The 14,081-nt window shown below is 42.7% G+C and overlaps 1 protein-coding gene across 6 annotated transcripts in view; it reads right to left on the minus strand.

Moving 5' to 3' along the window:
- The window catches only part of SCYL3 (SCY1 like pseudokinase 3), a 395,128-nt gene that overhangs the window by 279,461 nt on the left and 101,586 nt on the right, over window positions 1–14,081 (minus strand). For 4 of the 6 annotated variants that reach the window (XM_077276721.1, XM_077276718.1, XM_077276717.1 and 1 more), the window contains 2 exons: window positions 6,577–6,690; window positions 1,329–1,431 (listed from right to left, as the gene is read on the minus strand). In XM_077276721.1, the coding sequence (XP_077132836.1) occupies window positions 1,329–1,431; window positions 6,577–6,690 (217 nt within the window). The remainder of the gene's footprint in view (window positions 1–1,328; window positions 1,432–6,576; window positions 6,691–14,081) is intronic. The other 2 variants (XM_077276719.1, XM_077276716.1) reach the window with 1 other exon arrangement.

Here is a 14,081-nt window from a genome sequence, read left to right on the forward strand (position 1 = left end):
GGCCCGCCATTTTCTCCCGGAGGTACCGGGGAAGAGAGGGGGGAGATAACTCAGGGCACCCCAATTCTCTCTCCTCTGATGTGCGATCACATCAGAGGTGAGAGAAATTAAATGGAAAATCGGACTTCTTTCTTTGCGGTCGCCGTTATACAGCTAACGGCAATCGCAACACCGGGTTTGGTAAAAACCGACCTGAATAATGTTCTCTGGGGTTTCAGCTACACCCGGTAGCCAAGACCCTGGAGAAATTCCGAATCTGGAGGGCGCTATACCCTTTTTCCTCAGCGCTGTTAAAAAGCGATACTGTGGCATAAGTACCCTTAATTGAAGCTGTTAAAAGAAGTATCGGCTGTAAATAAGGGGTTAAGAGTTGGGTGAGTATTTTTGTTTATTATTTTCTGTTTTTTTTTTACCAGGGACAAGGGCTTCAATAGAATGGGCGCGTATAACTTTTAAAATAAATTTATAGAACAGGGTGTGGATTTTTATTTCAAATAAAGGACTTCGGTCTGGGTATTTTATTTACAACATGAATGTGGGGATAGTAATGGATAGACATCTTAGAAACACTTCTCCATTACTAACCAATGGGCTTGTGGTCACCTCTGCATTGTCAGATGGCATCAACACCCATTTACAACTGCGTCAGGTCAAGTGAGAAATGGCGCATCTAATAGATGCGCCTTTTCCGGGGCAGCTGCAGGCTGGTATTTTTAAGCTTTCCGCTTTAGCTTGGCTGGTTATCAAAAATGTTGGGTGGGGACCCCACGTCTTTTTTTTATTATTTCATTTAAAAAGTAGAACAAAAAAACTGCTCTATTCTTGATAACCAGCAATAAAGCTGTGACAGCTGGGGGTTGAAGCTGAGTTTTTCCTGCACTGGGTATCAAAGATAGAAGAGATCCCACGTCATTTAGAAAAAAAAAAAAATTATAATTATATATATATATATATATAGCACAGGTGTAGGCTGACGAATACTCCCATGAACTAATGTTATTAGCGACAGCAGGAACAGGCTGATGGGAATAGAATTCTAGACTGACCGGGGCAAACTTTTTATCGCCGGTCACAGCTCCTGTAGCTCTGACAATCTAACCACCGATTAGAGCCTCCGACGTTTCTCGTGACGTCATGCAGATGACAGCATGGGAAACACCCAATGTTTGGAGTGCCGGACCTGAACAGTAACACAGACTTCTTGGAGAAGTCAATATCTGGGGTCCATGCCTGAACAGTAGGTGTTCGGCATGGCCCATCACCATCAGTGACATGATGAGTATGCTACAGATACATAAACAAAGAACAAAAAAAACAAAACAACCTACATTGCTCTTTTACATGTGCCAGAAAACTTTCTACCAACCGTCCAAACAAGAAAGCATCACGAGCATGGCTTAAAGATCCGGGCAAAATGCCAAACTCTGCGGACTGAAAAGAAAAAAATATATAAAATTATGCTTAAATATAGAAATTTACCAAAAGACAAGCAAACATTGTCACTACTGGGCCAACAATAATGTTTGGTGCAACAATCATCAGGGACAGGGAGAAACATAAAACAGGCCCATAGCAACTAATAAACCTTTATATGCTTTGTTAAATACATGATTCCCTGCAAAAGAAAAAAGGATGCTGAAGGCAATAACTGATATTGCCAGGGAATGCTGCCACACACTTACATTGGGCAGTGCACAGTCCTCCAAGGCGAGAGACCCACTTAAAGGGAACCAGTCAGGTCCCCTATGCCCTCCAACCCAGCAGTATTTACCGTATATACTCGAGTATAAGCCGAGATTTTCAGCCCAAATTTTTGGGCTGAAAGTGCCCCCTCGGCTTATACTCGAGTCACGGTCGGCGGGTGAGGGGGAGAGGGCGCCGAGGCATACTTACCTAGTCCCGGCGATCCTGACGCTCCCCCTCCCCGTCCCACGGTCTCCGGGTGCAGCAGCTCTTCCCCTGTTCAGCGGTCACGTGGGACCGCTCATTAGAGAAATGAATAGGCTGCTCCACCTCCCATAGGGGCGGAGCCGCATAATTCATTTCTCTAATCAGCGGTGCCGGTGACCGCTGACAGAGGAAGAGGCTGCGGCACCGAAGACCAGCTGTCCGGGGGAAGGAGCGGGACGCCGGGAGCAGGTAAGTATTACATATTCACCTGTCCTCGTTCCACACGCCGGGCGCTGTCTCTCTTCCTCCTGTGCAGATCAGAGGGCGCGATGACGCATATAGTGTGCGCGCCGCCCTCTGCCTGATCAGTCAGTGCGGAGAGACGCCGGGACGGGACGCTGAGGAGCTGCAAGCAAGACAGGTGAGTATGTGTTTTATTATTTTTATTGCAGCAGCAGCACAGCTATGGGGCAATAATGGACGGTGCAGAGCACTATATGGCACAGCTATGGGGCAATAATGGTGCAGAGCACTGTATGGCACAGCTATGGGGCAATAATGGTGCAGAGCACTATTGTTATGATCCTTAGTGGTTGAGGATCACGAATTACTCCAGCTAAGTAACAAACATAGGACAAGCTCTAGGGAGGTGGCAAACTGGACTGACCGCAAATCTGAACCTATCCAAACACACTAGAAGTAGCCGGTGAACGTGCCTAAAAATCCTAGACGTCTCGAGCCAGCCTGAGGAACTAACTACCCCTAGAGAGAAAGAAAGACCTCTCTTGCCTCCAGAGAAATAATCCCCAAAGATATAGAAGCCCCCAACAAATAATAACGGTGAAGTAAGAGGAAGGCACATACACAGGGGTGAAAGCAGATTCAGCAAATGAGGCCCACTAATACTAGATAGCAGAAAATAGTAAAGGGGTCTGTGCGGTCAGTAAAAAATCCTTACAAAATATCCACACTGAGATTTCAAGAACCCCCGCACAAACTAACGGTGTGGGGGGAGAAACGCAGTCCCCTAGAGCAACCAGCAAGCGAGGAGATCACATCTTAGCAAGCTGGACAAGAAACATGATGAATGCTGATAATCAAAAAATGAACGGACAAAAACTTAGCTTGTCTTGGAGAGGCTGGGAGCAAGGTAATCACAAGGAATCTGAAGAGCACTGAATACATTGATAGCAGGCAAGGAACTGAGTATCTAGGTGAGCTAAATAGGAAACCAACCAAGGATAACGAACCAGCTGATGCAGCACACCTGCAGAAAGACAACACTATACAGTACCGCTTGTGACCACTAGAGGGAGACTAAAAATAGAGTTCACAACACACTATATGGCACAGCTATGGGGCAATAATGGTGCAGAGCACTGTATGGCACAGCTATGGGGCAATAATGGTGCAGAGCACTGTATGGCACAGCTATGGGGCAATAATGGTGCAGAGCACTATATGGCACAGCTATGGGGCAATAATGGTGCAGAGCACTGTATGGCACAGCTATGGGGCAATAATGGTGCAGAGCACTGTATGGCACAGCTATGGGGCAATAATGGTGCAGAGCACTATATGGCACAGCTATGGGGCAATAATGGTGCAGAGCACTGTATGGCACAGCTATGTGGCAATAATGGTGCAGAGCACTGTATGGCACAGCTATGGGGCAATAATGGTGCAGAGCACTGTATGGCACAGCTATGGGGCAATAATGGTGCAGAGCACTATGGCACAGCTATGGGGCAATAATGGTGCAGAGCACTGTATGGCACAGCTATGGGGCAATAATGGACGGTGCGGAGCACTATATGGCACAGCTATGGGGCAATAATGGTGCAGAGCACTGTATGGCACAGCTATGGGGCAATAATGGTGCAGAGCACTATATGGCACAGCTATGGGGCAATAATGAACGGTGCAGAGCACTATATGGCACAGCTATGGGGCAATAATGGTGCAAAGCACTATATGGCACAGCTATGGGGCCATAATGAACGGTATGGAGCATCTATTTTTATTTTTGAAATTCACCGGTAGCTGCTGCATTTTCCACCCTAGGCTTATACTCGAGTCAATATGTTTTCCCAGTTTTTTGTGGCAAAATTAGGGGGGTCGGCTTATACTCGGGTCAGCTTATACTCGAGTATATACGGTAGTTATTATTTATGAGTAAATTACCTGCCTAACCAGCCCTGTATAACATTTTTCTGTAAAAATTAGGTTTAAAAAAGGAATTTATAGGGTCCCTATTTATTATGTAAATGAGGGTTTTGACTAGTCGATGGGGTGTTAAGTTTACACAGACTAGTCAGCCCTCTTTCCATGTTATCACGCCCCTGTGGGGCTGATCACAATTTGCAGGAGCGGTCATCATAAACCTAATTTTTACAGAAAAATGTTTTACAGAGCTGATTAGGCAGGGAATTTACTCATAAATAAGTGACTACTGATGGATTGGAGCGCATGGGGGACAGAACAGTTTCCTTTTAATATTACCTCTCTGCGTAGGCTAATAAACAGGCTCCTGAACTTGCCAATCCCTTTTCAACACCCATATGCCCCTATGAGGAATATGGACAGGGAATTAAATCAAAAAGTGTTCAATGGACCAGATTTCCATGGTCTTCTACAAATAGGTCTTGCTCACAAAACCATATTTGAGAACTGTATGAAGGTGTTGTACCCCAGCATCAAGAAAGTAAAGGGCATGCCATACAATGATGTGATTCATATACTGCATTAAGTCAGCCAAAACTTCTCAAGAGAATTGAATAATTTAACATTCAGCAGCTAGATTGTATCCTCTGAGATGACACCTCATTATCAAAGTCTCTGTGGGAGTAATTATAAAGTGTAAACAGAGGACGATAACACAATTACCACAGCACTTTGAAAGGAATGGGGATATATAAGCTCACATATATAAGAACTGTGAAAGCACATCAGAAAAAAAACAACTTCACATGCTTTTGTCATCTTTCTACTTGTTGATAAATGGACACAATTTGGGAATCTTGGAAAAAAATACATACGGTATTTGTGACACCTTGGATGACCCAGGAGACCAGTACTAGATAGTGGTTTAATAACTTACACCCTTTTCTTCCTTCCACTGTGGGCAAAGATGTAGCAAGACACCAAAATTATAGTGATTGCCCATGCTAAACTTAACGTAAAACTGTACCTATTTTTTTTTAGATTGGCCAAGATTTCTTTAAATAGTTATAAAGCAGGACATGCATTAAAATAAGTCTCTAAATTGCCTGCTGCTCAGACGGTTCTGATGATCTTTCATAGCGGTTCTGCATTAATAAATACTAATAATGTTTTTAATACCCTCAGATACCTGCAGAAGTCAATGGCCTAGTACTCGATCATCCACACAGTCTGAATGTCATCGCTGAAAGACAGCTAGCAAAAAAAAAAAAAAACACCAGGACCACGGGAGGGATGGAACAGGAGCAGAAGGTGATTTACCAGGCAGGTGAAGTTATTATATTAAAACATATTTGCATTCTATGGCTTGACAAAAAGTTAGGACATCCCCTTTTATTCTCAGAAAACATCAGTAAGGTCTATGGAGATGCAGAACCCGCCAATTAAGCAGGCTAGCAACTATTGCATGATCTGTAGACACCCCAGTTCTCTGGAATGGTGGAGCCCTCCGCAGTAAAACAATGCTCTAACACTTAAGGTACCTTCACACTAAGCGACGCTGCAGCGATACAGACAACGATGCCGATCGCTGCAGCGTCGCTGTTTAGTCGTTGTGTGGTCGCTGGAGAGCTGTCACACAGACGGCTCTCCAGCGACCAATGATGCCGAAGTCCCCTGGTAACCAGGGTAAACATCGGGTTACTAAGCGCAGGGCCGCAATTAGTAAACCGATGTTTACCCTGGTTACCATTGTAAAAGTAAAAAAAAAAACACATACTCACATTCCGGTGCCCGGCGGCCGCTTCCCTGCACTCCTCCTGCATCCTGTGTCAGCGCCGAACATCTCCGGCATCTCCCACAGAGCACAGCGGTGACGTCACCGCTCTGCTTTACGGCCGGCACTTACACAGGATGCAGGAGGAGTGCAGGGAAGCGGACGCCGGGCACCGGAATGTGAATGTTTTTTTTTTTACTTTTACAATGGTAACCAGGGTAAACATCGGGTTACTAAGCGCGGCCCTGCGCTTAGTAACCCGATGTTTACCCTGGTTACCAGTGAAGACATCGCTGGATCGGTGTCACACACACCGATTCAGCAATGTCAGCGGGAGATCCAGCGACGAAATAAAGTTCTGGACTTTCAGCAACGACCAGCGATCTCACAGCGGGATCCTGATCGCTGCTGCGTGTCAAACACAACGATATCGCTATCCAGCACGCTGCAACGTCACGGATCGCTATCGTTATCGTTGTAAAGTCGCTTAGTGTGGAGATACCTTTACTGTAAAACCTTTATAATGAGAGGGATCAAAGAATATAACGTGCAGACCACTGTCTCGCTAATAGACTGCTCAAATAAGTCTAAAGAACACAGCAATTAGTTTGTTTTAAAAGATTCTTAATTTAAAAAAAATCGTGATGTGGAGTAGCGTAAAAGAATAATCTAACAAAAACATTGACACTATGCGTGGGAAGAGACCTCTATACATTTATCTTTTGCACATTTTAGGATATTTTTCTCACCTCTGCAGTTACCTCTGTTAGTTTACAGACCATTTCCATTCCACCTAATTTCCAGTGCCCATCTTCACTTACAAACACAGACGACAAGCAAATGTTGTTATGAGAAACTTTTCCCTGTATGGAAAAAAACAGAACGAAAAGGGGCACAACATTAATAGATAGTGATTAGTGATGAGCGAGCACTAAAATGCTTGGGTGCTCATTGCCCGGGTCCTTCGACCCGAGCAACGAGCCCAATGTAAGTCTATGAGAGACCCGAGTATTTTTACCGTGATCCCCACCCCGGGGGTCCTTTTAAGGTCTAAAAACGTCTGAAAATGATGGAAACACTGCTCAACTGACACAAACATCATGGGGATCGCCCCTGGAAGCATTCCTGACGCCTGTTGAGGGCAGAGCAAAGTACTGCAGTGCGCAGGCGCCGGGAAAGGTCAGAGAGGCCCACGCCTGCGCACTGCAGTACTTTGCTCTGCCCTCAACAGGGAGACAAAGCACGCCTGCGCAGGAGCAGCAGCGTGGAGACCAGAAGAGGACGTCATCTGATGAAGATGGGAGGCGCCGGACCCGGACCAGCAGCGGGAACGCCCCTGGGTGTGTATAATCTAATGTCTTTATCTAATCTTTTAGGATACATCGGGGGGCTTATCTACAGCATTCCAGAATGCTGTAGATAAGCCCCTGATGCCGGTGGGCTTACCTCACCCGCGATTTTGGGGGTGACAGGTTCCCTTTAATCTACCCAAGTAATTATTAATGGGGCAACATATCAAAGTAAATGGCATTTCGACGCTAAAAAAAATTAATTACACTTCCATGCAAAGTGTGAGTTTTCTCTACAGAAACACTTGAAGATCATTATATTTTTTTTCGACTGTTATAGTATCAGATAAAGAAAATAATATTGCTTCCCTGAAATCGTTTTCTTATGGAAAAGAAAAGCATTCAGTGAACTGTAGTTAAACTGTAGGCAAATATCATACATTGGAAGATGGTGGACATTAAACAAGGCACGGTTCCAAAAGATTATTTTCAAATGTCTGAAAAGTGCGTTCTTGCCCTACCAAATCCAATTCTCAATGTACAAATAAAAAAAAAAAATCACATAAAATCACAAAGTTAAGGAGAACAGATTGCAAGGCAAAAAAGGAAAGAATCTGTATCTCTTCCACCAAAACTTGATAAAACCTCAGAGTTTTGGCTGATAAAAATATCACCAATTAGTCCAAAAGCAAGTGAAACAGATTACTTTAAAACCTTGCAAGACTACAATGTTTACTAATGTGACACAAAATGATGTCTGTTTTCAGTTAAACTTTTGAGAATACCCAACAATGCAGTCTGAATGATGTGATTGGAGACAGGAGACGGTTAGTTTGAAAAAATAAAATAAAATAGTGTAGCATGAAACCTCAAGCTGTCAAACCCTTTCTTGGTTTTCAAATGGTAATGGAATCCCGACAATATGTTGAGAGCAGGATGCAGTACATTGAAGGACTATCAACATTTTATATTTTTTAATAGTATGATCTTTGTAGAATTATTTACAGGAGAATTTGGCAACTTTATTTGCCAAGTTTTTAACACTAAGGTTCAGATACGGCTTTAACCCCTTCATGACTTGGGATTTTCCATTTTTCCATGTTCGTTTTTTGCTCCCCTTCTTTCCAGAGCCATAACTTTTTTACTTTTCCGTCAACATGGCCATGTGAGGGCTTATTTTTTGCGAAACAAGTTGTACTTTTGAACGACATCTTTGGTTTTAGCATGTCATGTACTAGAAAATGGGAAAAAAATTCCAAGTGCGGTGAAATTGCAAAAAAAGTGCAGTCCCACACTTGTTTTTTATTTGGCTTTTTTGCTAGGTTCACTAAATGCTAAAACTGACCTGCCATTATGATTCTCCAGGTCAGTACGAGTTCATAGACACCTAACATGACTAGGTTATTTTTTTTACCTAAGTGGTGAAAAAAAATTTCAAACTCTGCTAAAAAAAGAAAATAAATTGCGCCACTTTACAATACTCGTAGCGTCTCCATTTTTCATGATCTGGGGTTGAGTTGAGGGCATATTTTTTGCGTGCCGAGCTGGCGTTTCTAATGATTCCAATTCGTTGCAGATACGTTCTTTTGATCGCCCGTTATTGCATTTTAATGCAATGTCGCGGCGACCAAAAGAACGTAATTCTGGCATTTCAAAATTTTTTCTCGCTCCGCCGTTTAGCAATCAGGTTAACCCCTTCATGACCCAGCCTATTTTGACCTTAATGACCTGGCCGTTTTTTGCAATTCTGACCAGTGTCCCTTTATGAGGTAATAACTCAGGAATGCTTCAATGGATCCTAGCGGTTCTGAGGTTGTTTTTTCGTGACATATTGGGCTTCATGTTAGTGGTAAATTTAGGTTGATAATTTTTGCGTTTGTGAAAAAAATGGAAATTTGGCGAAAAGTTTGAAAATTTCGTAATTTTCAAATTTTGAATTTTTCTTCTGTTAAACGAGAGAGTTATGTGACACAAAATAGCTAATAAATAACATTTCCCACATGTCTAGTTTACATCAGCACAATTTTGGAAACAAATTTTTTTTTTGCTAGGAAGTTATAAGGGTTAAAATTTGACCAGTGATCTCTCATTTTTACAACAAAATTTACAAAACCATTTTTTTTAGGGACCACCTCACATTTGAAGTCAGTTTGAGGGGTCGATATGGCTGAAAATACCCAAAAGTGACACCATTCTAAAAACTGCACCCCTCAAGGTGCTCAAAACCACATTCAAGAAGTTTATTAACCCTTCAGGTGTTTCACAGCAGCAGAAGCAACATGGAAGGAAAAAAAGAACATTTAAATTTTTAGTCACAAAAATTATCTTTTAGCAACAATTTTTTTTATTTTCCCAAGGGTAAAAGGAGAAACTGGACCCTGTAAGTTGTTGTCCAATTTGTCCTGAGTACGCTGATACACCACATGTGAGGGGAACCACTGTTTGGGCGCACGACAGGGCTCAGAAGGAAAGGAGCGCAATTAGAATTTTTGAATAAAAAATTGGCTCCCATCTTTAGCGGACACCATGTCGCGTTTGGAGAGCCCCTGTGTGCCTAAATATTGGAGCTCCCCCATAAGTGACTACATTTTGGAAACTAGACCCCCCAAGGAACTTATCCAGATGCATAGTGAGCACTTTAAACCCTCAGGTGCTTCACAAATTGATCCGTAAAAATTAAAGTACTTTTTTTTTTTTTTCACACAAAATTTCTTTCAGCCTCAATTTTTTCATTTTCACATGGGCAACAGGATAAAATGGATCCTAAAATTTGTTGGGCAATTTCTCCTGAGTAGGCCGATACCTCATATGTGGGGGTAAACCACTGTTTGGGCGCACGGCAAGGCTCGGAAGGAAAGGCGCGCCATTTGACTTTTTGAATGGAAAATTAGCTCCAATCGTTAGCGGACACCATGTCGCGTTTGGAGAGCCCCTGTGTGCCTAAACATTGGAGCTCCCCCACAAGTGACCCCATTTTGGAAACTAGACCTCCCAAGGAACTAATCTAGATGTGTGATGAGCACTTTGAACCCCCAAGTGCTTCACAGAAGTTTATAACGCAGAGCCGTGAAAATAAAAAATATTTTTTATTTTCTCAAAAATGATTTTTAGCCCGCAATTTTTTATTTTCACAAGGGTTACAGGAGAAATTGGACCTCAAAAGTTGTTGTCCAGTTTGTCCTGAGTACGATGATACCCCATATGTGGAGGTAAAACACTGTTTGGGCACATGTCGGGGCTCGGAAGGGAAGTAGTGACGTTTTGAAATGCAGACTTTGATGGAATGATCTGCGGGCGTCACGTTGCATTTGCAGAGCCCCTGATGTGCCTATACAATAGAAACCCCCCACAAGTGACCCCATTTTGGAAAATAGACCCCCAAATGAACTTATCTAGATGTGTGGCGAGCACTTTGAACCCCCAAGTGCTTCACAGAAGTTTATAACGCAGAGCCGTGAAAATAAAAAATAATTTTTCTTTCCTCAAAAATAATTTTTTAGCCTACAATATTTTATTTTCCCGAGGGTTACAGGAGAAATTGGACCCCAAAAGTTGTTGTCCAGTTTGTCCTGAGTATGCTGGTACCCCATATGTGGGGGTAAACCACTGGGCACACGTCGGGGCTAGGGAGGGAGAGAGCACCATTTGACTTTTTCAACGCAAGATTGGCTGGAATCAATGGTGGCGCTGTTCAAAACAGCTGACATGTCCCGGCTTTGATGCGGGCTCAGCGCCAGAGCCCTGCATCAAAGCGGGGGTTCTGACCTCGGACGTACTATCCCTTCCGAGGTCAGAAAGGGGTTAAAGAAGGCTAATATTTGCAATATAACACAATTTTATTTCAAAGTACAAAATTCAAGGAATAGTATGATTGAATAGTATGAGTGCATACACTTTTGTATATGTGAACATACAAAGGTTAAAGGGAACTTTGTCACCCCCCTGGCGTTTTTAAATAAAAGAGCCACCTTGTGCAGCACTAACGCTGCATTCTGTCAAGGTGGTTCTTTTACTTGGGGTCCCTTCCAACGCAGAAGTATTCATTTTTATAATTTACCCGCCATACCGGTTGTCTGTCCGGGGGTCATGTTTTCCCCCCCAGACACAAACGCCTCCCACCCACCACTCATTTCCTCCATGCGCCGCCTCCTCTGCATTCATTTACGTCCCCGGCACCAGGATTGCAAGTTTTTTGTTTTCGGACATGTGCAATTTGCGCTGCCCTTTGACTCACATCACATGATGTCTTTATTCTCGCGCCTCCGTGTACCGCGGCCCGAGATCCCGCCCCGCAGTCTCTTCTGATTTATTCACACAGCGGGGTGGGATCTCGGGCCACGGTTCCCTTTAAGTCCATATAAGGATTAAATACATATAATGATTAAGTATATATAAAGATTAACTACATACAGTATACTTACATCATCACCAAGAGGCTTTTAAACCTCATCTGTCTGGAATATCAGAGAAGCAACACCAAGACAGGGAACCCATGGGATATTCACTACACTGCATGGGCGTCCCCCAATTATGCAGATATGACCATAGTGTACATGTACAGGTACCTCAGTTTTTGCATCTATCTTAGTCATGTTTCTCTGGTCTTATATAGTGATTTACACTATGTAGTAACTCTAGTTTCACCCAGCCCTTCAAGTGGTCAGCTTTCAAGGTCGGATGAAACTGATATATCATGGAGTCATCAGACGAGAGGCCATAAATCCTTAGAATATAAAAGCCACAAGGATTTAGATAAAAGCACCACAGGCAGAGGTTCAGTAAACCTTAATGTTTTACAACGCCAAACAACAGACATATAGAAGCTTAGAACGGTTTGTGAAGTGAACAAACATTTCTCAAGATTGTGTCACTATGAGCATTGTCTGTCACATCAGTAAATGTTTTGCAAGAAAAAGCTATGTAATTGTCTGAATGCATACAGTATATTTCAATCTGGATTAAAAATCGCCATTTGTATATTTGCACTACACTATTAACAGCAATCATATCTATATTCAGCCTTTCTAGAAAAACTTAAGCTTACTCTGGATAATCATGACAATCTTCTTGACCAGTATCTATAGGTAAGTAATGTTAAAACAAGCTGCTACTATGAATTCCGGAAATAAAATTGAGAACTGCAAGAAAGTGAAGATGCGTTAAACCATAACTGTGACCATGCTCAGTTTTCCATAACTGTTCCGTTCGGCTGTGTAGTAAATATTGGAGACACAATAGATGATCTGACATCCTTTCAAAAAATTACTTTACAGATAAAAAGACCATTTATTATTATTCCTGTTTATTATCCAAAAAAGAAAGAAGGAACATGCAGTCTCCCTCATACAAGTTCTCTCAGCCAAAATTGATTACCGTAAGTCCTCTGCATCTACAAGTATTCAGCCATCACATTTTTGTATTGAACTCTTACCATTTGATGCAGCCAAAGTTATGGCTCTCAAGGAGAGAAACTAATATAGTGGACAAAGAAATATTTGTAATGAACTACTGAGCGAAACCAACAGCATTGTTTTATCAAATTTATATGAAGTGTTTGTGTCCAATGAGAGCAACCAGGCAACACAAAAAGGAGCTTTTCAAGTGAGCTCTTTAAGGTACACAAATGTTATGAAGTCTTTGCCAACAAGGATGTGGTTTCACCAATGGGGGGTACCTTTTCTAAAAAAATGCTATTGCCATCACAGCGCCCCTTCCCCAAAATTCCGTGGCCTATAACAGTACAGAAGATGTTCACCTAGGTCATGTAGTCGAAGAGAAGGAAGAGACATTGCAGGAAACGGAGTTAAAAAGTAGGCCGAATGTAGGGATGTGGGTCTCTGAGACTTGTAATGGAGTGCATGAGCTGACAAACAATTCCCCAATGGTGGGCATCCATCTTAATAAAAAAAAAAACTAGTGCCATTACAGCCCCCCCTTGCCCAAAATGCAGTGGTCTATAACAGTACACAGCCCGTTCACCCTGCTCATCTAGTGGCAGGTGAGGAAGAGACATTGCAGGAAATCGAGTTAAGAAGTAGGCCCAATGTAGGGGTGTGGGTCTCAGACTTGCAATGTAGTGCATGAGCTGACAAACAATTCCCCAATGGGGGGGGGGGGGGTACATTTTTAAAAATTATTTCATGGGGATCATAGACACCCTTGTCGAAAAATTGACTGTGTTGCAGCACTGATGCACCCTGGTGATCTAGTGGTGGAAAAATGATGAGAGGTGGAGGAAGGCCCCATTAAAAACTAGTCCCAATTTAAAGGAGTGGGTCTCCTAGACTTGTAATGCCCATACACTAAGTGTATGGGCTAACAAACATTTCCCCATGGGGGGTACATTTTTAAAAAATATAATATGGGCATCATAGACACCCTTGCAAACACTGGGACTGCCTGTAGCGGCACAGAAGACGTTAAGCCTGGTGATCTAGTGGTGGAGAATGAGGAGACATAGATTAATCATATTGAAATCAAGCAAATAAAGGATTTGAATCCACCCATGAAAGTAAATATCAAAAGGGAGGGGCGAACACAGGTTCACATATTTGAAGCCAGAATGTGTCCAACAAGATCTGTTTGTCTCTAGCAACAGCTCAGAGACAGGGATATAAATAAAAATTAAATATAAAAGTCTTTGAATAATTTACTATTATAGAAGTATACTCCACCTCATTAGAGGACTTTCCAGAGAAAGGTAAAGTGGAAAACAATAAGTGGGAATAATAGACGCACAACTCTTTTTTGACATTTCACCCTGTGGGAGTAACATTTGTTTTGGTTTCTAATTAGTAACGGGCATCATAAAAACACCCTTGCACAAAAAAAAGTGACTTGGGCATCACAGAATCCGTTCACCCTGGTGTTCTACTGGTTGTGGATGATGAGGATAAGGCTAACACCAAACCGACCAACTAAGGAAGCGTATACCCATGCGTGGTTGTGAAGAGGTGCATGAGAAT

Source organism: Ranitomeya variabilis, chromosome 8, assembly GCF_051348905.1.
Source record: "Ranitomeya variabilis isolate aRanVar5 chromosome 8, aRanVar5.hap1, whole genome shotgun sequence".
Lineage (NCBI taxonomy): Eukaryota > Metazoa > Chordata > Amphibia > Anura > Dendrobatidae > Ranitomeya > Ranitomeya variabilis.